This window comes from Strongylocentrotus purpuratus, unplaced genomic scaffold (assembly GCF_000002235.5).
Source record: "Strongylocentrotus purpuratus isolate Spur 01 unplaced genomic scaffold, Spur_5.0 spur5_scaffold_7, whole genome shotgun sequence".
Classification (NCBI taxonomy): Eukaryota; Metazoa; Echinodermata; class Echinoidea; order Camarodonta; family Strongylocentrotidae; genus Strongylocentrotus; species Strongylocentrotus purpuratus.
Genome location: NW_022145613.1, coordinates 37,865,520 through 37,887,572, shown reverse-complemented (window position 1 = coordinate 37,887,572; position 22,053 = coordinate 37,865,520). Strand labels below are relative to the sequence as shown.

The window sequence follows — 22,053 nt, the reverse complement described above, 5'->3', positions numbered from 1 at the left end:
TATATAATGTGCTCCCATTCGACCCATGATGTGTTTATTGACATAGATATGCCCTTCAAGCTTAAGAAGCCCCCGTTATCTTTCTAATCGTTATTCTTTACCTTAATACCACAGCACAAAGGTTTATCAGCTTAAGCGATTAAAAGTAATTAAAAGCTTTGAAATCATCCACAAAGAGTATTTTAAAAATACTTAGAGACTAAGAGAATTTAACCATCTGTTTCACCTTTTGCCAAAACTAGGTTTTTCACAATTTTCTATAAATACGGAAAAAAATGTCTAGCTCTTTATCAATCCACTTTTGTCTCTACTATCATCTCGATTGTAGTATTGGTAAGTTTTGTTCGAGTTTCAAACCGAATTTGCTCTCGGTATTCTAGATCAGTCAACTGTTAAAAAGTCTTAAAAAGTGTTACAATGATTTTCCATCAATATTTGATTATCATTTGTTTTCAAAAACAAACTCAACCATTTTGTTCTTAAATAGATTGTGTCTGTTATTTCGCAGTTTTGTATAAAATAACTTATACTTGATTTCATCTGTGAGATCAACATCTGGAAGATTTCTCGTGTGTGTGTTGTTTCAAAACAAAACTCAATTCATTTTTCTCTTCTGAAATGTAATTTTTATGACGCAGGGCTGTTTGAATAATATTTGAAAGGAATTATGTTTCTCTTAATAGTAAACCCCATTCCCTTATAATTCGGTTTGTCTAGAGAGCAGAGTTTACCCTGACAACGTCTTTATACATCGAGATGTTGTATTTTTTTAAAAACCCTTTATTTGCCACGAGTGCTACGGGGCACAACAATAGGAACCAATTAACAAAAGTTTTTGCTGCAAGATTGAATATTAACTAGAAACGTTGGTAAAATTATAACATGGCATAGGAATGTTATTGTGTGTAATATGAATAGTTTATATGTAATATGAATTTGACTAAAATGCAATTTTCTTTCTCATCTAAATTCTCTTCCAGAAAATGAGGGCCTTCATCGTATTACTTCTTGCCGTTGCGGCATCCGCCAGACTGGCACCCCTTCTCACCCAGAGGAACCGTATCCCAGGACGTTACATCGTCAAGCTAAAGGTATGATACCTGTCTAATACCTGGGAAGCTGATTAAGATCATTGAAAAAAACACGCAACCACCGCAAATCTACTTTAGTTATTTATGTCATTAATATTTTCATCATCTGAACATATTTTCGGTTTATTTTTAAATCCACTTTAGGCGTATTTACGTAATTTACCATTTGTGTAATGTAACCAGATTAAATGCATTAGTCTTTGTGAAGTGCCTCAATACAAATTATTTCATTCACCTGTTAATAATAATTGTATTTCCAAAGTCAGAATGTAAACTCCGCATATTATGTGTTGTTAGGTAGGGCAAACATTGATGTTTCTCCTACCTAGCAACAAATACTGTATTCAATCACATTCTGACTATTGAGATACAATTATTTGTAAAAGGTGAATGAAATAGTTTCTATCGAAACTCTTCACAAGACGTATGCATTGCATTTGGTTACATTACGAAATTAGTAGCCTATTGCATTGAATTGTGCATGACTGTCCAGGTTGTAGTCGCTTAATTTTGGGGAGGCACTAAATTATTCTTCGAGCTACCACCATATTTGATTAACAAAAAATAATTTACTAGAGTGGTCATAAAATGCTACATACTCAAATTCGTCGACACCATTTGTTCATATACATGTATATCTGTATGTTTTTACGTATCTCTAAAAAATATCTTGGTAAAACTTTCCTTGTGAATAGGAGGGATACAGCGTTGATGCTAGCATCGCATCTCTCGGTGATGCTAAGATCCTCTACAGGTTCAAGACTGTCTTCCCAGGATTCGCTGCTCAGCTTTCTGACCGCCTCGTTCAAAGGGTAAGCTTCCTCCCCTCTTTATCTCTCTCTCTCTCTCTCTCTCTCTCTCTCTCTGTATTTATCTCTATCTGGTTTTTGTTCTCTCTCTCTCTCTCTCTCTCTCCCTCTCTCTCTCTCTTTATCTTCCTCTATTTTATTTAAAGAGGATTTCTTTTAACATGAAACACTTATGCTATAGGCACTTTAAAGGTCGGGTGAAATCATAATATAAGTTGATTCCTGTTGATGTGCAGGGCTGCATACAACTGATATTTTGTTATATAAACATCTAAATATATTTTATAGATTTTAAAAATATTTTTCAAAATAAGTTTCTCAGTCCTGCTAAGCTCCACCTTAAAAAATGCTCCAAAGATCTCATTCATCTTGTGACATCATATGTCAGTCATCAGTGAGCTAACAAGAGACAGCGGTATGTAACTTCCCCCAGCTCAGCACATGTGCTCACAAAAGAATTGCATTCTTTCATACAATACCTTCACATTACCTTTCTTTTCCTGGTGAGGCTACAGCACGTCTGACATAGCAACTCCTATTTTGGTATTGTATGGTCTATTGTAAACAGCTCTAGTGAAGCTACATACCACTGTCTCTTGTTTTTTTAATTTCTTCACATTTCCCCTTTCCCAGCTCCAAAAGTCCGACGCCGTTGAGTACATCGAAGAGGATGGCGTAGTGGAAGCTAGCTCCATTGCCTCATGGGGTCTCGATCGTATTGATCAGATCAACCTCCCACTCGATGACGTCTATCAGCCAATCGGTGACGGTAACGGCGTTGATGTTTACGTCATCGATACCGGTATCAATATCAACCACGAGGACTATGCTGGTCGTTCTACCCTCGGTTTTGATGCCTTTGGAAACACTGTAAGTTTCTTTCTTATTGGTTCTATTTCGAAGGTTGCAGGACACGTGCTCCTGCCACAATAGTTAAGCCTACATTTCTTATATCAACCGAATTCCTAACTTCAACCTTGGACCAACACTATACCTAACCCTAACCTTACACCTTTGATGAAATATAACCTGGTGCAATTATCACCGGAAAAAAGTATCGGAACATCGCTTTGGATGATAGTTAAAAAAGATTAATAGGTGCATATACCATGTCTGCATACGTGGAGGGGGTCTTGAAGGACATGCATCCCTATGGGTGTTTTAATTTTTAATTTCCGGCTACCAATATCACATAACTGGTATGATGTTTATATGCGTTACTATTCGTGCAAATGGTGGTGACTTTTGGTAAAGAGATGCCTCTCCTCTCCCTTAAATTGTGTCCGTAACAATCACTGCAAATTAAAATGACTCCTTATACATGTAGTTGCTGGATGAAATGAGATAAAATAAATGGTAAATCTAACATTCATTATTATAAACATATGTTACACCTTAAGTGTTATCGGCCTAGCTATGAACATAGTAATGATGATAATGATTCATTATGATCGTGATACACTCGGGATCAAGTTTGTCAGTTTGCAATATTTTGAAATTTCAACGTAATGATTACAGGGTGCCGACTGCAACGGTCACGGAACTCATTGCGCTGGAACCGTCGCTGGAACCCAGTATGGTGTCGCTAAGGCAGCAAACATCTTTGGAGTCCGTGTGTTGAACTGCATGGGATCCGGATCCTGGTCCGGTGTCGTCGCTGGTATGTTTCCCTTAACACGATCACAAAGAACATTATAATGACATACACTAAATGTGAATATTTCTATGGGATATACAATACCAATAGGGTATCAAAATTGTGCTCGATTGAATTTTTCGAAAGTATTTAAGATGGTGTTCGTGTCACTCATTTTCCATACGCATGACTACAGAAAAAGAGCAGTCTGATATGAGATGATAAAAACGACAATGATGATCGCAAATGAATTGGATCAGGGAAACCGATATATAATCAACACTGACCAATAGCCCATAATTGACACTGATCTGTATGGCATCAGGATCACGAATTAACGAAAATAAAGTTATAGGCCCATGGGGAAAAAATCCTTTCTATTCCTCCTAATTTCGCAGAATATTAGATGACATATTTTTGAAACCTTCCAATAGTATACTTGCAAGTTATTGAATAGCTCTCATCCAGAAACCAACATTGTCACCAAGTCCATAAAAACATCGATGTGCATTCAAAATCATTATTGTTTCGTTTCCAGGATGTGAATGGGTTGCTGAGAACGCTAACGGTCCCTCTGTCGCATCCATGTCACTCGGTGGTGGAGCTAGTACTACCGTCGATGACGCTATCCTAGTCATGATCGACGCCGGTATCACCGTCGCTGTGGCTGCTGGAAACGACGATGACGACGCTTGCAGCTACTCTCCTGCTCGTGCCGTACCCGTATGTAATACTCTTATATATTAGCCTGCCAGTGCCCATTTTTTCTTCTTTACAATACAGGGCTCACTAAATGTAAAGGAATGCGCCTAAAATTAATTGAAACAAGCTCACTGCTTATCAAAAAATTAAAATTGACTTTGACTCAATCTGTTTATCTGTTAATATCTACATGGTACGTTGTACGAAACTTGATCATAGATGCATGATCACACTCATAGCTGAACAAATGGTTTATGTCCATATCGATGTATTCTAAAGTTATTTCACACAATTTGTTTATAGATGCTTAAATGTGTTTATTAAAGGGAACATATTTGTCAATATCAAGTCTTTGGCATCTCACATAGTCCAACCACAACATATTTCCAAGGATATGTGGCCATATGATATATATTAATATCATATCATAATGTAGATGCAGACAAGTACGGTTTTTATAAAGAAGATTGAGGAAGTTGAGGAGTGAGAAGTTTGTTTACATTTACAAAACCAAGATTCCAGAGTGTGATAATTGCGTATCTCTAGAAGTTAGAGGTGTTCTTTTCTTCACCCCTCACCCCAGGCCACTCCCTCACTTTTCCTTTCACTTCCCCTTCTCTCTCTCTCTCTCTCTCTCTCTCTCTCTCTCGCTCTCTCTCTCTCTCTCTCTCGCTCTCTCTTTCTCACTCCCTCCCTTCTACTTGCGTGTTTTAAACCTTCCTCTATACACTAGAATACGAACTATTCGTTTAATGGTAGACTGTACTTGACTTTTGAGTAATTTGCAACTGTAGAAAGAAAGTTTACTCGTATAATCATGATTCTATTTATAATCTTTTGTTATGTATAGTTTTGTAAAAAAAAAAGAATATTGTTTAGCCCTCGAACTGCGGTGCATATATTTCATTTAAAAAAATAAACCATTATCATTATTATCATTATTATTATATTACAATACGATTGTATAAAATGTTCTTTTTATGCTTTAGTATGTTTGGAGCGTGGTTCTATCCCTCTCTTCTTTTCGTTCCTCTCCAGGCCATCACTGTGGGCGCCACCGATAGCAGTGATGACCGTGCTTACTTCTCAAACTACGGTACCTGTGTGGATATCTTTGCTCCAGGTGTCTCCATCACTTCTTCCTGGATCGGAGGCTCCAGTGCCACAAACACCATCAGCGGTACCTCCATGGCCTGCCCACACGTTGCTGGTAAGTATGTAGGTAATACGAAATTGCCGCGGGGGGGGGGGGGGGCGGCATATCTTGGAAAGGCGGAGCCGTCGGACCTATTATGATGAACATATTCTAAATTTCCTTAAAAAGGAAGGTCTCCTAACGATAGTTAAGAGGCAGAAGGGTATTAACTCATATACTTATTCGCACAGTTAACGCCTATCTTACTCTCAATAGACGGGATCTAAATTTGCCAACACGAATTTTCGTAAATTTTCCGACGAGTACCCAATATTAGGTAAAACAAAGTTATATAATTCTACATTTAGTTTGGTACCATTATCATACCTGTCAGACAGCTTGATTACATATGGGGATGAGACCAATATGAGATATAGATCTAGAAATTCATATTTGAAAATATGGTCAGTTTGAGTATTGAGTACATAGCGATGGTCAGCAGCTTATACAAAAGGAAATTAAAAAAATGTATCGCTTTGTGTTGTTAATAAATCATTACAGGTGCTGCAGCTGTCGTCCTTGGAATCAATGGAACCATGAGTCCTACTGAGGTAACCAACACCCTCCTTACCAAGTCTATCTCTGGTGCGGTATCTGATATTGGATCTGGATCCCCCAACCTGCTCCTCTACGTGGGTGAGGGTAATGGGGGTGGATCTGCACCAGGACCAGTCGATCCTGAAGACCCAAGTGGCCCATCTGACCCAAGTAAGATCAAGATCTTCTTCTTATCCTTCTCAATCTTCTTATCCTTTTTATTTCTTCTTCTTCTTCCACATGATACGTTTCAAGTACGGCAAATTATAATAGAATCTCCGAGGGCAATGCCAAAATGGAAACAACGATATTTAATCAACAAAACAAAAATGTCTGAGGAAACGCGCTTTCTTGTGATAAATAATAATAATAATAATAATAACAATATTTATAAAGCGCAACATATCCATCTCTAGAGATGCTCAAGGCGCATACAAATAATTTAAATTAATATTCAACATACTTAAGATTAAAGAAATATAAAATGTTAACTTGCATTAGATCATACAACTTCATGGTGCCAAGGTACATACAATGTGGCACAGTGCGATTGTTTGTTTTGCATGCATTGTATAAAAAGAACATTGAAATTTAACAATATGCATTGAGCATCAGGTGAGTTTTAAGCCCAGTTATGTGCTAAGCTATTTTCCTTGCCGCATTTCGTATATTATTCATACATACTCATGATAACGATGTGAATGATAAAGTAAATATCATCGAATTCTGATTTATCTGCTGATATTATCCTCCAGCCTGCGGCGGCTTCTTCAACGAGACCTCAGGCGTCTTCGCCAGCCCTAACTACCCAAATGACTACGACAACAATGAAGCATGTGACTTCGTCTTTGCTGCTAAGGAAGGTGACGTCATCAGTGTTGCTCTCTCCAACTTCGAATTGGAGGGCTCATCCACCTGTGCTTACGATTCCCTTGCCGTAAGTCCTTCGAAATATATTATATATGCCTATTAGTATTAGTCATACCAATTAGAGATGCTGCAGTGCCTGAACCACACGGTCGAATGGACTCCTAGCATGCCAAAATAATGATAAGATATGAATATTAAAGCCTAGTTGTGTCAAGAAATGTGCATACATTGTATTATAGCAGTTTTAATTTGTGAAAAATAGTAACAATTTACAATCCTATAAATCTGTAATTTGACACCCATCCGATTACTTCCGGTTCACAAAATAAAAAGTGAATTTGACCAACATTATGGCTTGACCTACCTAGCAACACTTGATATATGCAGTTTGCATTCTGACTATTGAATTACTATTCTTATCAGGTGAATGAAATAATTTGTATTGAGGCACTTCACAAAGACTTGTGCATAAATTTGGTTGCATTACGAAAATGGTCTATTGGTATATGTTAGTAAAAACGGCCCGGCTATTGATATTTGATACCCTTGGGGCGACGTAACATTTCCAATCAATATCAAACTATTCACATTGCATCACATTTTGTTTAACATTTTCACACGGCTATTATGAAATCCATTTGCAACTAGGCCTACATAATATATCACTGGTCTGATAAAATCACGTGTTAATCAATATGGAATAGTACTCGTTTCTGAGCTAGTGCAGCTTTTGATGCAGATATATAATCATATCAATGAACATGAAGGACCATCTCCCTTAAAGCAACTTCATTGGTCAACATTTACGAGAGATGTCCTAGATATATATGCACAGACCAATGATAGCAATATCATTATTTTGTAAAGTGATTTGACTTTCTCCCTCTCTCCCGATTCACACAGATCTACGACGGTGCTGACTCATCCGCCCCTCTTATAGGAGAATATTGCGGTAGTAGTAACCCTGGTCTTATCGTCAGCAGTGGTAACAGCCTCTACATGAGGTTCACTTCCGACGGTTCAGTCACCTATCCAGGATTTACTGGAGCTTTCCAGATGGGGGAAGCACCAGAGCTGCCTACAGTTGGTGGTAAGTCAAATCTCTTACCTTTTGCCTTTTCTTAACAAGATCGCAAATATTTCCAAGAAATCAACGCAAAGGCATTGCATGTACCCTATTTTGTTGCCTATTTGTATTGGCCATAGAAATAATGATCGGATTACGTAATTCGTCGTTGAATTGTTCGCATATTTCAATCGGTGATGCTCTATAGGCTATTACAAATGCCCTAAATTGATTTTTGAAAGTCTCTGGGATCATGTCTTTAGAACTCTCACACTACTATGACTTTACTTTCTCCAAATTCATATCTTAAACACAGGTGGTTGATTTGAACGTACACTTTTAGGCTATTCGAAAATTGAGACAGCAAATATGCAAATGTTAAAGTTCCCCACTCTTTTTCAAAAGAAGTAAAAGATAGAGTTTAGTTTGAGAAGCAATTTCTAGATATTATATGCCGTAAAGAATTTGAACCTTTCACCATTTTTCGAACGTATTCTTTCCCCTGTTTAAAAAAAGAAGCATTTTTTGCTTGTTCAAATCTCTTGCTCCAGAGTTGTATGAGCTCGGCAAGAGACATTAATTGCATTTTTAAAACGTTTTGAGAAGCTTGCCGACGAGCTGCGTCGGCAAAGTATGACAAGGACTAAAGTACGATAAGGACAAAAGGACGACAACGACAAGCCAGTTTCACACTCTATCTATCATTTCTCAGCTTGCGGAGACACTTTAAGCGATGCTTCCGGTATATTGATGTCACCAAACTATCCAGAAGAATACAGTAATAGCGACGAGTGTACCTTTACTCTCAAGGGTCTGGCTGACGACACTGTCACTCTCACCTTCACCGATTTCGACATTGAAGACCACAGCACATGCAGCTTTGATGCCCTCGAGGTGAGATTCTAGTCGTCATCATCCACGAGATCGATCTCATAATAGATGCTTGGGATGGGACTCTATAACACCTTTGTCCACCTTACATACTAGCAACTAACACAGTTATATGGAACATTTCTGATTGATTTTCAATGCACTTTGGAATTAGTTGGTTTTATTTCGAACTAGATCAACAGTGATCAAGTAGTTGACAGTATAGCTATATGATAGAGCAATTCGAAATTTGAAGGATAAAATGACAACGGAAAGTCTTCTAAGGAGTACACATTCTAAGATGATGCTCTCAATTTCCACTCTCCTAAGATTTGACTTGAAATTAACAGGGTTTTACTTTTCACTCTTCTCCTGCTTAAGTCGAATTGTATTTCTGGTATTCCTAAAGACTACGCGACACGTGCGCGATATCTATCCGGTCCAAATAGATATAGTAATTAACCCAATATATCAATTAGTAGGCGGTTTCTCGGCAAAATTTGTATCATCACGTATAAGTCAAAACATATTCTTTCACATGATAGGTAATAAGAGCTTCCATTCATTTTTTGAGAGGAGGGGGGGGGGGGGCTTTCCAAAACTGGTCTTTACCTTAAACAGTAATTGTGCCAAAAATCCATCAAAATTTCGCCCAAAACCACATGCAAGCTCGACTGAATTAAAAAGAAAATTGTATTCGTTTTGTTTGAAAGATTGTTTACCATCTCAATGCCATCTTTCACTGTACAGGTTTATGAAGGTGTTGATGCTTCCGGTCCGCTCCGTGCCAAGCTGTGTGGATCCTCCACTCCCGGACCAATCACATCTACTACCAATGCTCTCTTCGTCAAGTTTGTTACCGATAGTTCAGTAACCCGTACTGGATTCAGGGCTCTTGTCACCATACAGTAAAACCTGATTCACAGGAATCACATTTCTTAACTCTACCTCCGGTTTATCAGAATCAACCGCTTGCATAACACTGTCAAGTACCACTCATAGGTTAAGGGAAAGGAGAGATGGATTAAATATTCAAGAAAGGCTTGGCAAATGTATTGAAGCACTTGTACATTACTCTGGGCATTCACTTCAATTAAGAAATGAAATACCTGTACTGCGAAAGAAAGGTCCTCATCTTGACAAAGGAATCTTTTTGTTCTCCCTGTCTGTCTCAAAATGTTCAGATTCCCTCTTGATTTCTATATTTTCCTCTCTTCATAGATACATTGCTCTTCATGGTGCTGTCTCGAATCCCTCCCATCTATATTCCATTCTCAATACCATTTTCTTTTGTTCACTGACTATGTGGGGTATATTTGGTAATTGTCTTGGGTAAACCCAATATCATTTGTCCAATATGTGCAATAAGTTCGTATTTTGCCATTTCAGTATTATGTTTGGTTGGGGAATATAATAATGCAATAAATACCTTTCTTCAAGTTTATATTTTGTTACGTCTATGAATTTGTGTCAACGAATCGGGTGAATATTTTTGTTTAATTCCATAAAACCGAATGGTACGACTCGACGCCATTTCAATCAAGAAACAGGCTTTATGTGCGCAAAAACCTATCGTGAAATTTACTGGAACGATCAAATTTATACCGTGTTTACACAGTGACTCGGCTCGGGGGTTGAATCCGCGAGCCGTGCTCAACCCGGCATTTTTATGTCATGTAAATGTGATCTCAGTGATAAGCGAGCCGAGTCGAACTCGCCTTTTTGGATCCGCCAGAATGGCAGATAACCTTGCTCGCGGATTCAACCCCCGAGCTGAGTTACTGTGTAAACACGTTAACAAAGAACAATGTAAAAACAAAATCACCAAAGTATAACGGTTTATTAAACGCCCCTCTAAAGTGTTGGGAGCCCCAAATTCGCCAAAAATTTGATGGAGAAATTTGACTTAAATTGTATCATAATCAGAAAGAAGATGTCCTTTCAGACACACTCCTGCCTCCAAAATATTGATCAAAGAATACATAATTTGGGTTTCCTGTTGTACGCAGAAAACCTAAATTTTGTATTCTTTCATCGATATTCGACTCCAAATACATTTGTATTCATAATCCACGCAGAATTATGTCTTATTTAACGACATCCTCTTTCACATTATGATCCAATTTAAGTTAGGATACAATTTAAGTTAAGAGACAGAGAGATCGAAAGAGAGAGAGAGAGAATCAAAGAGTGAGAAAGATAGAGAAAGGGGAAAGAGGAAAAGAGAGAGAGAGAGAGGGAGAGGGAGAGAGAGAGAGAAAGAGAGAGAATGGGGAAGATATATAAAAAGAGAGAGTGTGTGGAAGAAGGGGGAATAGAGAGAGAAATAAAACAAAAGCTACATAGTCATTTCAATACAATCTACTTCCTGACTGCATGCCTTGTTGCTAAGTCAGGTAACCAGGCATGCAAGTCAGGCAGACATCAAACAAAAGCTACAAAGTCATTTCATTACAAATATATTAGGCAAATTTCAAATATATCTAGAGAAATGACTCGATGTTCAGATATTTCTGTAATAAGAGCAACCGTATTGAGGGAATCTTTATGATTTGCTATTATGTAGATGACTTGATGACTTGAGATTTTTGACATGTCAAAAAATGTTCATCTCCTTTCACGGATCCATAAGAGTGTCTACGAGGTGTTGCGAGTTGTGACGAGTTATTTACGAATACCAGACTCGTAAGAAAAATCCATTTATGTGAAGGGGGTATAACGTAGGCCTATTCTTACTGCGTATTATTTACGATTTGGGGAAAGGTATACTATACAAGCTGAAAAATCGTAAGGACTCGTAAATACTCGTAAATAACTTGTAACTATTCGTAACAACACGTAAACAGGTCGTAAAATGCCCGTAAGTTGCTCGTAGTTATCCGTGACAACTCGTAACAAATTGTGGAATTTTGCCGAAAATACATCGTAATAACTCGTAATATTAATGCAATTTCTTTGATAATAAGAACAATGAAAGGCCGTAAAGGGCCAGGCTACTGGAAGCTTAAGCCCCTCTGCACTAGTTTGCCAGGAGGGATTAAAGGGATTAGCGTGGTCACTGACATGTAGTTATATCATCAACTCAACTGTCAATTAACATAAGAAGAAGAGGATCATGGGGGACCAACGGGCACCGCTTATGCATTGTTTTCTATATAGAGGGAGCAAGTAGCTACAAGTAGTACAGTGGGGCTTTAATGTCTCTCTTCTTAAAAACGAGTCGTACAAAGAGGGAATAAGAAAAAACTATTAGTGAATGTAAAGAAGAAGTGATAAGGATAAAATGTAGAGAATTCTCTCAGAAGTTTGCAGTTAGAAAATCAAAGAAAGCTGTGAAGTCAACTATACTAGAGGAAAAATTAAAAGTGTTAGATACGGAACTGATAGAAGGTAACTTAACAATTTTAAATGAGTATGTGTCAGTAAAAGAGGAGGTCGAAAAGCAATATAAAATAGAATGCAAAGGTGCTGGAATAAGAAGTAGAGTTAGATGGATGGAAGATGGTGGAGAAATACAAAATATTTTCTGTCATTAGAAAAGCGAATTGGAGAGAGAAGAATCTATTGGACCACACATTGTCATGGTGTGACGAGTGTGTAAAGTACCTTGGCATGCTGATTTCAAAAGATAAAGAAAAGGCCTTACATATCATGTGGGATGGTAAAATGGAAAAAATAAAAAAAACTACATAATTGGAGAATAGTAAATCTGACAATATTTGGAAGAGTAGTTGTGGTGAAGACGAGCACGTAGATAGGTGGTACATCTATTAATATTTGAGGCTGTTCCTAAAATCTATGTCAAAAGAATGAATAAATCATTTTTCAATTTTATTTGGCTGGGGAAAAGAGAAAAAGTAAGGAGAATTGATATGTTCAAAAATTGTAAGAATGGGGGTGTAAGTATGATGGACGTTGAAACTGAGATTATGAGTTTCAGATTGCGTTGGCTAGGACGAATTACTGATGAGTCAGACACACTGTGAAAATGAATGGCTAATTTTTGGTTTGACCAGATAGGTGGGCTCTCTTTAGTATTAAACTGTGATTTCGATGAAAGAATTTTACATTATATTGTATCAAAATTACCAATGTTTTATTGTGAAATATTACTAGCATGGTATAAAGTAAAGGAGTATATAGTTAAAAATGTCTCATCGGAAATCTTATGGTTTAATGAGTTTCAGAGTTGGCATTTTGGATGTAAACGACATTTTTGGAAACGGTACCTTTAAAAGTAGTGCTCAAATTGGGTATGAATTAAAAAAGGGGAAATGCAATATATTGTTTGACCGTGCAAAACTTCAAAAAGCGATTCCAAAACAGTTGCTTATCAAAGGAAATAACTCTTAATTGAAAAGAACAAATTTACAAATTTCAAGAATTCTTAGTAGAGGTAAAATAAAAAGGCTGTATCAGTTAACTGGTAAACAAAACAATACTATGACATGCTACGCCTAGATGAGTGGGTTGCTAGATGTCGTCTATTTTGGGAAAAGCTTTTAGATAAAGATATCAGCTGGCAAATTGTTTTAAAAGAAATTTATTTAACATTAATGAAAGAAATTCACTTTAAGATTTTGTATAACATTCTATCAGTGAGAATCTTTTGAAGTAGAATCTTGCATCTGATGATTCGCGTAAAATCATTCTTTCAAATCATATATATGTTGGTTAATAGAAAAAGTGTTTGATACAGAAATAACAATTACAGCAGATCATCTTATTAAAGTAGGTGAGGAAAACTCAACAGATGACATAATTTCCTTTGCATTTTGGTCAATATATAAAATGATACTATTACGCAACAAAAAGGGGTAAGATTTTAGAAAATCTGGATTGAAGTATATCTTTACTTCGGAGCTTAAAAAAAAAGAATTGAAATTGATCAGAATCGAAGAAATAAAAACAAATCAATATAAGATTTTCCTAATCGACTATCAGAGTACATTTGAAGCAAATAGGTAACAGTTTATATTATGTTGCACATTTTAAAAAAATGAAGAAAAAAAAGAAGAAAAAAACATGTATGGTTTTTATGAACTTTTTTGTGATATATGTTGTGAGAATCTGAAATTAGGATGAAAGAATTAATAAAACGAGAATTGGAAAGAAAACAAAAATCGTAATAATCCGTAAGAAATCGTTAATAGCTCGTATTAACTCATAATAACTCTTAAATCGGTCGAAAAAGTGGCCAAATCGTAAGGATCCGTGAAAGATCCGTGAATTTGTGCGATCCGTAAGGACTCGTACGAAAAATCCGTGTATTTGACGGGGGTATTAGGTTGATATTCTTCGAAAGTCTTTGCGATCGGATTCACTGTATGTGAGTTAATAAGAATCACAGATGTGAAGAACAAATCTTCCCTCTGTAGTGTATTTACAAATTGCAACATGACGAATAGTGAGCGGGTGAGGATCGGTGTATGTCATAAACGGGGTTCGGTCGTTATCGTCGAACACCTTGATGACTCCCTGCTCGTACGTGACGAGGATTGACATCGTTCTGTTAATACTCAGTCCATAAAAGGGATTGCGTTGCCAACGTACCACACATCCAGCCTTACACCGATAAATGGAATGATGAGAACGTCTTCCTATACCTACGAGAACAAAATAAAAACAGATAAAATGAATGCGTACTCTCTCGGCCACAAGCATTAAACAAACATCGGTGTATAGAGGGGGATGGGGGGGGGGTGCAGTTGAGTCCTTTCAAGCCAATAACCAACAGGTCCATAAACGATTCCATCGTTATACGGGAACTGGCATAAATGGGGAGGGGCGGCAGCGACACAGGCTTTACTCGATGGATGAAATGATCAAAAGCAAAAGAGCCATTGCTTAGGGGAGGGTGTGGGAGGTGTCGCAGCGTCTTCTTTCCTTCATATTCCCGCTATCTTTTATTTTCCTGGGGATGTTTGCCATTTAATTGGGGATCCAATGTACCCCCCCCCCCCCCGTACATACGCTAATGTATTTGACTGTAGATAGTAGATGCCTGTCAATCTTAAAAATTACTCATTTCGTGGGCAAATATACAGAACTTACAAAATGACCTACCTTCATCGATTGAAAACTGTATCTAACAACTTACATACAAAGCGTTGTAGTGGGTGGGGTAGGATGATTTTGATGCCCTTCCCTCATTTTATCAAATTTGGACAATCATTTTTTTTTGGAAACAAGTTGGTATTGTTGTATTTTTTACGCCGTGTCCGTGTTCATAATCCTATGAATATGTTATGACAGGATTACGTAATGCAACACCCGATACTGACACAAACGATCGAAGTCTCAAAATATTTGCTCGTTTAAGTATCATTCACTTTGCATGATATATATACTTATAATGATACATTTTGAATGAATCAAGAACTACATTATCATTTTGATCATCTTACATATGCTGTAGATTGGTTCACTTGTACTGTAAGCCGTATGTAATGTAGATCGTTCTGCCAGCGCGATAACGGTCATGCCTACTGACAGAGTAGAAAACCGAATTCGCAAATTCATGTATTTATCGGCTGGGACAGGCGGCAATTGGTCAAAAGGGAACTTTCCAATATTACATCGCGTAGTCCGGAGATGGATATCACCTAAAGAAATGACATGAAATAACTTTTTGTAGATTTCTTTTATAGTGAACCGAGTGTTTCACTCAATCAATCAATCAATGTTTCATTAATGCTCTACAAACAACAAACAAACAAATTGTTCTGTATTATGTTTAAGTTTATAATGTAAAGCGCTTTGGGAATTATATCGTAATTATTATGCCATAATAAACCACAATACGTGGAAACGTATGAGACACCAAATCACCAATACGATCACTATTTGGAAGGGGGCAAAAAATATTAAAAAAAGGGGGGGGGGAGTGTCCATCCTGACATATTTCCAACTATAGAAGAAAGACAACCCACACATTTTAAGGTAATCATTTCTTTTAGTAATTGAAACTTCCAATTCATCAGTTCCCTTCCCCCTTTTCTTCCCCCAAAATATGTTGGGGTCGGGGGTGACTCCCTCCCCTCTCCATTTTTTCCTTGCTTGTACCTCCTGCGGTCCATGTCTGGAAACGCCACTGACTAGCTTCCTGCCCATAAAACACATGATTTTAATTACCTGTAAAGTTACCGCTCTGAGCAATAGAACCATGGAAGTCTCTGTCATCTAAAGGTGGCGTTGGTGCTGTTGGGGACATGTAGATGTTTGAGTTTCATAAATTATGATTGCGGTTTCTCCGTCGCTGAAGAATAGTTATCATTATTTTTAAAAAGATGAAATGCCAGGAAAGACATTGGCAAATCGAGGGCAAAGCAAAGTATTATGTTAACATTGAGCACAAAACAAGAAATACTCCCCTTCAGGCCCCGGCAGCAATTTTATGCCTCAATGGCACTTCGATTAGAGTATTTTTTGTCTTTCAAGAAAGTAAGTAACATAATAATAATAATAATAATAATCTTTAAAGTCCATTGGATCGGGCACTTGAAGAAGTACTTCTCTCTAATCAATATTTCGTTTAAAGTACATTGATTGCTATACATCCAGCTCTTGAATGGGTAAATCTGTTGATTTATCCGACATATCTGATTCTGTATTTACCGAGAACGCTGCAAACATCGTGCTGTCTTCTGATTCTTATTCCCCACCCTTTTGGAATCCATGGTGCCAGATCGCGCTCAGACGCGATCATCGAGTCATTGCTAAGAAGACTTCTTCCACATCGGAGTCGAAAGAATCTTGTTAACGCATCCTCAGGTCTTTCGTGACATGACTGGGCATGTACACCTGTGGGGAGAGAGAGAGAGAGAGAGAGAGAGAGAGAGAGAGAGAGAGAGAGAGAGAGAGAGGGCACCGCGGTAAGAACTTGCGAAAAACAAACTATACCCCATTTGGTTTTTTTTTAATAATTTTAAATAGAATGCACGGTGAAATGAGTAGAATATCTTGCATCCGCCACATGACTTTGATTTCAAACGTGAAAGTGGATATTAATGGCAATTATACTACACTGTGCCTAGAACTATTTACATGTATATCAATGCATTTTACACATACAAACAATGGGGGGGGGGAGGCTCTGAAAATATAAAGCATAATTTTCTGATTAACAGCGGTTAAGAGACTATTGGTACTCCGAAATCGAACAATAACGAGTTATTCCAATGAATGCAAGTCAGGCAAAAAGCTTCAATTTTTCTATCCTGAATGATAAATCTGTTTTAAAACTGTTTTAAGTCACTTCATCTTGAGATTGTTTTTGTGTATGATTGTTAGAGCTTTCGCGTAAAGAGGGTCACGTGTTACCCCTCTGAACATGAAGTGACAAATCGGTCTTTCTGCTTGTTTTAAGATATTTTCGGCAATTTTTTTGGGCAAAATTTAGTTCAACACTTCAGTTCAAAAGGTTATTATTGTAAGGATTTCTATTAATATATAGTAATATAAAAAACAACAGGGGTAAAAACCGATCGATATTCAGCAGTCAATAAAACCGTCGCTGTTTTCACGAAGTGACGGTAGTGAAAGAAAAATGCATTCACTTTGCGTGACGATTTTCCTCACTACCGTCACTTCGTGAAAGAAAAAGATATATTATAGACCTACCTGGTAGACCAGTTCCATTTATCACAGTAAGCACGATTGGGTAGTAGATCTGATCCAGAAAACAGATTAAATAAGAACTCAACATTGCATAATGACAAGATAATATTCCGAACCTAAACAGTACATTGCCCCAGAAGCCAGTCATAATTATGATTATTTAATTTATATTATGCCTTAATATTTGTTTCCATTGATTGAGATTGCAATGTATAATCATTGTATTTTACTTCCTATAGATCCATCCTGCATGCCGTTACTACTCAAATTAGGGATATAGGCTTAACTTAGACAAAACTATAATTTAAAATCTAGATTTTCGGGGAGAGGCAATGTAGGGAAATCGCATACAGAGCCGTGAGTTATACAAAGACTGGAGAAATAGATAAATTCATCCTGAAATATTTAGTCAATTAACATGAATTTTGAAAGGTTATGATGATAAAAATGAAATTCTTCATCATACATTACATTAAATACCAAAATACGCTGATATTTCAATTAATTGATTAAAACAAAAAGACCTCCCTTTTATCTCCTTGAAATAACATTATGCCAAAAATATCGGTTGTTAGAGAACTTTTCCGATGACAATATTGTTTCACAGTCAATATCCTACTCTGACCGAATTCCTAACTTCAACTCTAGACCAAAAGTGATATCTGACCCTTACCCTTTTCTAACATTTAACCCGAATGCAACCCTAACCCTAGCCCTATATATCTCGGACGCATTAAATCCCGGATCAAATGTCGCCAGATCACCCATCGCTGAAACACACAATAAGAGCTTCCGCGTGATCATACGTACAGTGAAGAGACACATCCTGACTTCAAGGATTAAGAATACCGAGTGAAGCACTAATAGAATTAATCGACAAATTCTGAGAGAGTGTGTCTGTGTGTGGGATTGTGTCGACGTGTGCGAGAGACGCCAGCATAATCTGGGTTTTAAAAAAATATATAAACTAAAAAGTTTAAACCAAGCAGTTTTGTTTATCTTGTTCCCATAAAGAATATTTATGTTCACTTAGGCTTTTTTCATGAAATTGAATTGTTCAATTTACTTGAAAGTCATCAAATTTAATGTGCAATAGTTCAGGGACCAATTCCAGAGACCGGGGTAATAAGACAATTTATGGAACAAGTTAAGAATGTTTTCATGTTCCCATAGAAATAAGAGCTCTCCTCTTTTGAAATGCTCGTTTCATTTTGATCCATAAAGTGCAAAACAAGGGGCGTGCGACATATGCTGGCTACATCTAGTGCTGAATTCGTCACTGACATGAAACGACGTTTCAAAAGAGGAGAGCTCTTATTTCTATGGGAACATGAAAACAGTCGTAACTTGTTCCAATGAATTTCTTATTACCCCAGTCTCTGGAATTGGTCCCTGAACTTTTGCATAATAAAATGTAATGGCTTTCAAGAAAATGGAAAAATTCAATTAAACGGATAATAATAAATGAGTTCTTGTTTAAGACCGCAAATGCCTTCAAAGTGCACGGTTATTGCTCTTATTCTTATTTATGACATTTCTAGTGCCCTTTAAGAAACTAAAATTGCTATGAAGGTAATTTAGACCGCAAAATGTGTGAATTTAGTTTGAATACGATCTTACCAATTCAACTCCACTTTCAAAAAAAAAAATACGGTGACCATTAATTAATTAATTAATTAATAATAACAATACACGGGCCGGCTGGATGTGCGTATTATAACCAACACGAAAAAGCCAATAAAAAGCCAATATTGGCATTGACTGAAATAAAACATATAAGGCGCTATCTCATTTTTCAACGGCTCAGTGGTTCAAAATTACCAAATATTTGTGGGGCACCACAAATATTAGAAATGGTTATATCATTTATGGATATTTCAGCCGTCTCTGAACCGATTTTGATCAAACACAGATGATTTCGTCATTTAAATTGCATATTCACTCAGTTTTTCATTATCTCACACAATAATTATTTTGTGTAGCGCCCTCTGCAACAAAACTCATCTATCCCTGTAAGTAAAAATAAGCTAAAGTAAAACATAAATATTGCTTGGTATAACCTTTTTATTTTATATAAAAAAATAAAAAAAAACGATTATGCTGGCTCACTCTGTACATAAAACCTTTATTATATAAATTCATGATTAATATATTAAAACATTAACCAGAACCTATTAGCGAGAACTGAGAACCATAATAGCACATTATACAATTCCAGAAACACGTACACCAAGAACAACAAAGTACATGTAGTTATCTATCTGTCTTTATTCAACATCTTAGTTCATGATGCCAACATTAGTTGCAGGACTACTCAATATCAGAGGTGTTTAAAATTGATAAATTCAATACAAAATGATAAGTTGAGCTTCAATTAGAAGGGAAAGGAAGGTGATTGTTCTTGGCGCGTGCTTGATGAAAATGATTCTATAATATTGAAAATCATACCGCGTGGCTCAAAAACGTTTTTTTGAAGAAAAAAATTAACCCCAAGCCCAGGGAAGCCCCCACCCCTACTTCATCCAAACTTATAAAAGGTATAAAATGGGAAGAAAATAATTTTTCATTAATCTTCCAAATCTTTAAGATAAATAAGACTAGTTTGTATTTCTACAAGACATCTATACGTATGTAGAAGTGTTGTAATTGAGCGGGTGCGTGAAAATTGCGACTGGGAGGCGGGAGAGGGTGAGAGAGAAGGAGAGAGAGAGAGAGAGAGACATTCCTCGTAGAGTGAATGAGAGGAGGGATGGAGAGACCGGGACATTCGTGTTGGCATGCATGTGAGGGGAAATTGCACGCGAGTGTGTTTGTGTGCGTGTGTGTGCGTGTGCGTGTGCGCGCGCGTGTGTGTGCGTGTGTGTGTGTGTGTGTGTGTGTGTGTGTGTGTGTGTGAGAGAGAGAGAGAGAGAGAGAGAGAGAGAAATAGAGAGAGATGAAGAAAATTAATCTGTATAAGTTTGAAATATGTATTTTTCAATTTCACAAGCGTTATAAACATTGTCCGCATTGCCTCTAATTTCAGTATTTCTAAAAGATGTATATATTTTTGTTTAATGTGCATATTATGTTTGAATTATGTGCTTGGTAATTTCAAAACAGTTGTGTAATAGTGTGCACATATATTGCAATATGAAAAAAATTGTGTATGTTTTGAAAATGTACATATGCTTGAAATATGTACATTCACATTCGTTTCGTAACAAGGGTCAACATTGTCTCAGATTGCAGTATGCAAGAACTTATGTATTGAAATATGTAGTTGGTAATTTCATAACTGTTTTCAGACAGCGTCTAATTATCAAAACCTGCATATAATACTTTTGAAGTCAAAGCCTACATGCTACCACATTACGCTCTTGATGTAAATATTTGAAACATAGATAATTATAACGACATGACGATAAAAACATAGATATCCTATTCAGGAATCCAGGATCCAACATATTTGATTTGGTGCATTTCTTTGCAGTTCGTGGTAATTATAATAAGTTTTAAAAAAAATAAGTATAACAAGTAGCATATCTATGATAATAATCCACTTCAGAAACACCAGTTGAGTGAAGATTATTTATTTAAAACAAAAAAACAGTATGGGAACGACATCACGTGGACAAAAATATCTTGATACCTGGCTGTAGAGCAAACAATATCACAACTGGGTCATGCATCATGCATCAACAATAAGGGATATACTAGCAGGACCCGTGGAAAATCCACGGGATTCTAGGGGAGGGGGCCAAATAGATAGATAGATAGAGGCCTATGTGCTAACCAAAAAAAAATTAAGATTATCTTTATATAGAGAATTTTTATAATATATGCTGTTTGACCATGAATGGCGCATCGTAAAACAAACTATGTCAGATAGGATCTCGATAATTACTATTTATTTGCATTATTATTGTTGTGATTTCAATGTAGTTTCATGAAAAGACTACATATGCAGAGGCTTGGATTATGATTATGTTGGCATTGTTCACAAAATGTGTATAATTATTTTCAAAGTAAAGATTTTACGCGAAAAATCGGACGGTTTGTGCACAAATTGACTCGACTGTGTGTGGGACTGTGAGCGTAGAATCCAGTGAAAGATTTTTTTTTTCGGGGACTCGATCTATATCAAATTTTGGGAAAATTTTTGGGGGCTACTTTTTTTTTCTTTTCGGGGGCTCATTTTTCTTGGGCTAATTTTTCATTAATTCATTTAAAGATGCAGTTTGTTTAGTTTAGTAGCGTAGTGTTACGTAAAAAAAGGCGTACTTTCTGCGTCAAGTTTCTACGCCGAAAGTACGTGAATTTTGTTAAACATATTAAATTGTTTGCGTCTATCTTGCGTACTTTTTTGCGTCCCTCAGGGTATAGTAACGTAGGCCAGCGTACTCTCAGCTCAGCGTAGTTGGTACGCAACTCTACTATGGACCCCACGCCAATTAGTGATCGACCTGTCAGTGTCACAAATAAGGCATTAAAAATATGCTCATCTGACCGTAATTAAATGCCTAAAACCCCTGAGCTTTCGGGGGTTCAGCCCTTTGTACCCGTGGACACCACGCCTGCACTCAAATCGCTTTGAGTTACCTGACCCCCCCCCCCCCCCATACTTTAAAAATTGATTTGATGCAAGAACTGTATCATACTAAAAGTATTATCATGTT

The 22,053-nt window shown here is 36.9% G+C and overlaps 2 protein-coding genes across 3 annotated transcripts; one reads left to right on the top strand and one right to left on the bottom strand.

Moving 5' to 3' along the window:
• Positions 1–294: 294 nt before the first annotated feature.
• LOC589938 (extracellular serine proteinase) lies at positions 295–10,219 on the top strand. The gene is made up of 12 exons (XM_030974861.1): positions 295–333; positions 981–1,091; positions 1,787–1,903; positions 2,534–2,770; positions 3,419–3,560; positions 4,075–4,259; positions 5,277–5,448; positions 5,935–6,141; positions 6,726–6,907; positions 7,744–7,930; positions 8,619–8,800; positions 9,527–10,219. The coding sequence occupies exons 2-12, from the start codon at positions 984–986 to the stop codon at positions 9,686–9,688; spliced, it is 1,881 nt and encodes a 626-aa protein (XP_030830721.1). The 5' UTR covers positions 295–333; positions 981–983; the 3' UTR covers positions 9,689–10,219.
• A 3,589-nt stretch (positions 10,220–13,808) lies between these two features.
• LOC105437907 lies at positions 13,809–17,605 on the bottom strand. Of its 2 annotated transcripts, XM_030974954.1 has the most exons (5): positions 17,399–17,605; positions 16,394–16,579; positions 15,911–15,976; positions 15,184–15,381; positions 13,809–14,382 (listed from the first exon to the last, which is right to left on the bottom strand). In XM_030974954.1, the coding sequence occupies exons 1-5, from the start codon at positions 17,541–17,543 to the stop codon at positions 14,111–14,113; spliced, it is 867 nt and encodes a 288-aa protein (XP_030830814.1). In that variant the 5' UTR covers positions 17,544–17,605; the 3' UTR covers positions 13,809–14,110. The 2 variants fall into 2 exon arrangements, with proteins under 2 accessions (XP_030830814.1, XP_030830815.1); XM_030974955.1 differs by lacking the exon at positions 15,184–15,381.
• Positions 17,606–22,053: the final 4,448 nt, after the last annotated feature.

Bases quoted from the DNA above. Each gene is read 5' to 3' on its own strand.
- LOC589938 (XM_030974861.1), top strand. From the start codon at position 984: ATGAGGGCCTTCATCGTATTACTTCTTGCCGTTGCGGCATCCGCCAGA. The intron at 1,092-1,786 runs GTATGATACCTG...CCTTGTGAATAG, and splicing joins GTTACATCGTCAAGCTAAAG to GAGGGATACAGCGTTGATGC. The intron at 5,449-5,934 runs GTAAGTATGTAG...AAATCATTACAG, and splicing joins GGCCTGCCCACACGTTGCTG to GTGCTGCAGCTGTCGTCCTT.
- LOC105437907 (XM_030974954.1), bottom strand. From the start codon at position 17,543: ATGACTGGCTTCTGGGGCAATGTACTGTTTAGGTTCGGAATATTATCT. The intron at 15,382-15,910 runs GTAATTAAAATC...TCATTTCTTTAG, and splicing joins TCAGAGCGGTAACTTTACAG to GTGATATCCATCTCCGGACT. The intron at 14,383-15,183 runs GTAAGATGATCA...TTGTTCTCGTAG, and splicing joins TGAACCAATCTACAGCATAT to GTATAGGAAGACGTTCTCAT.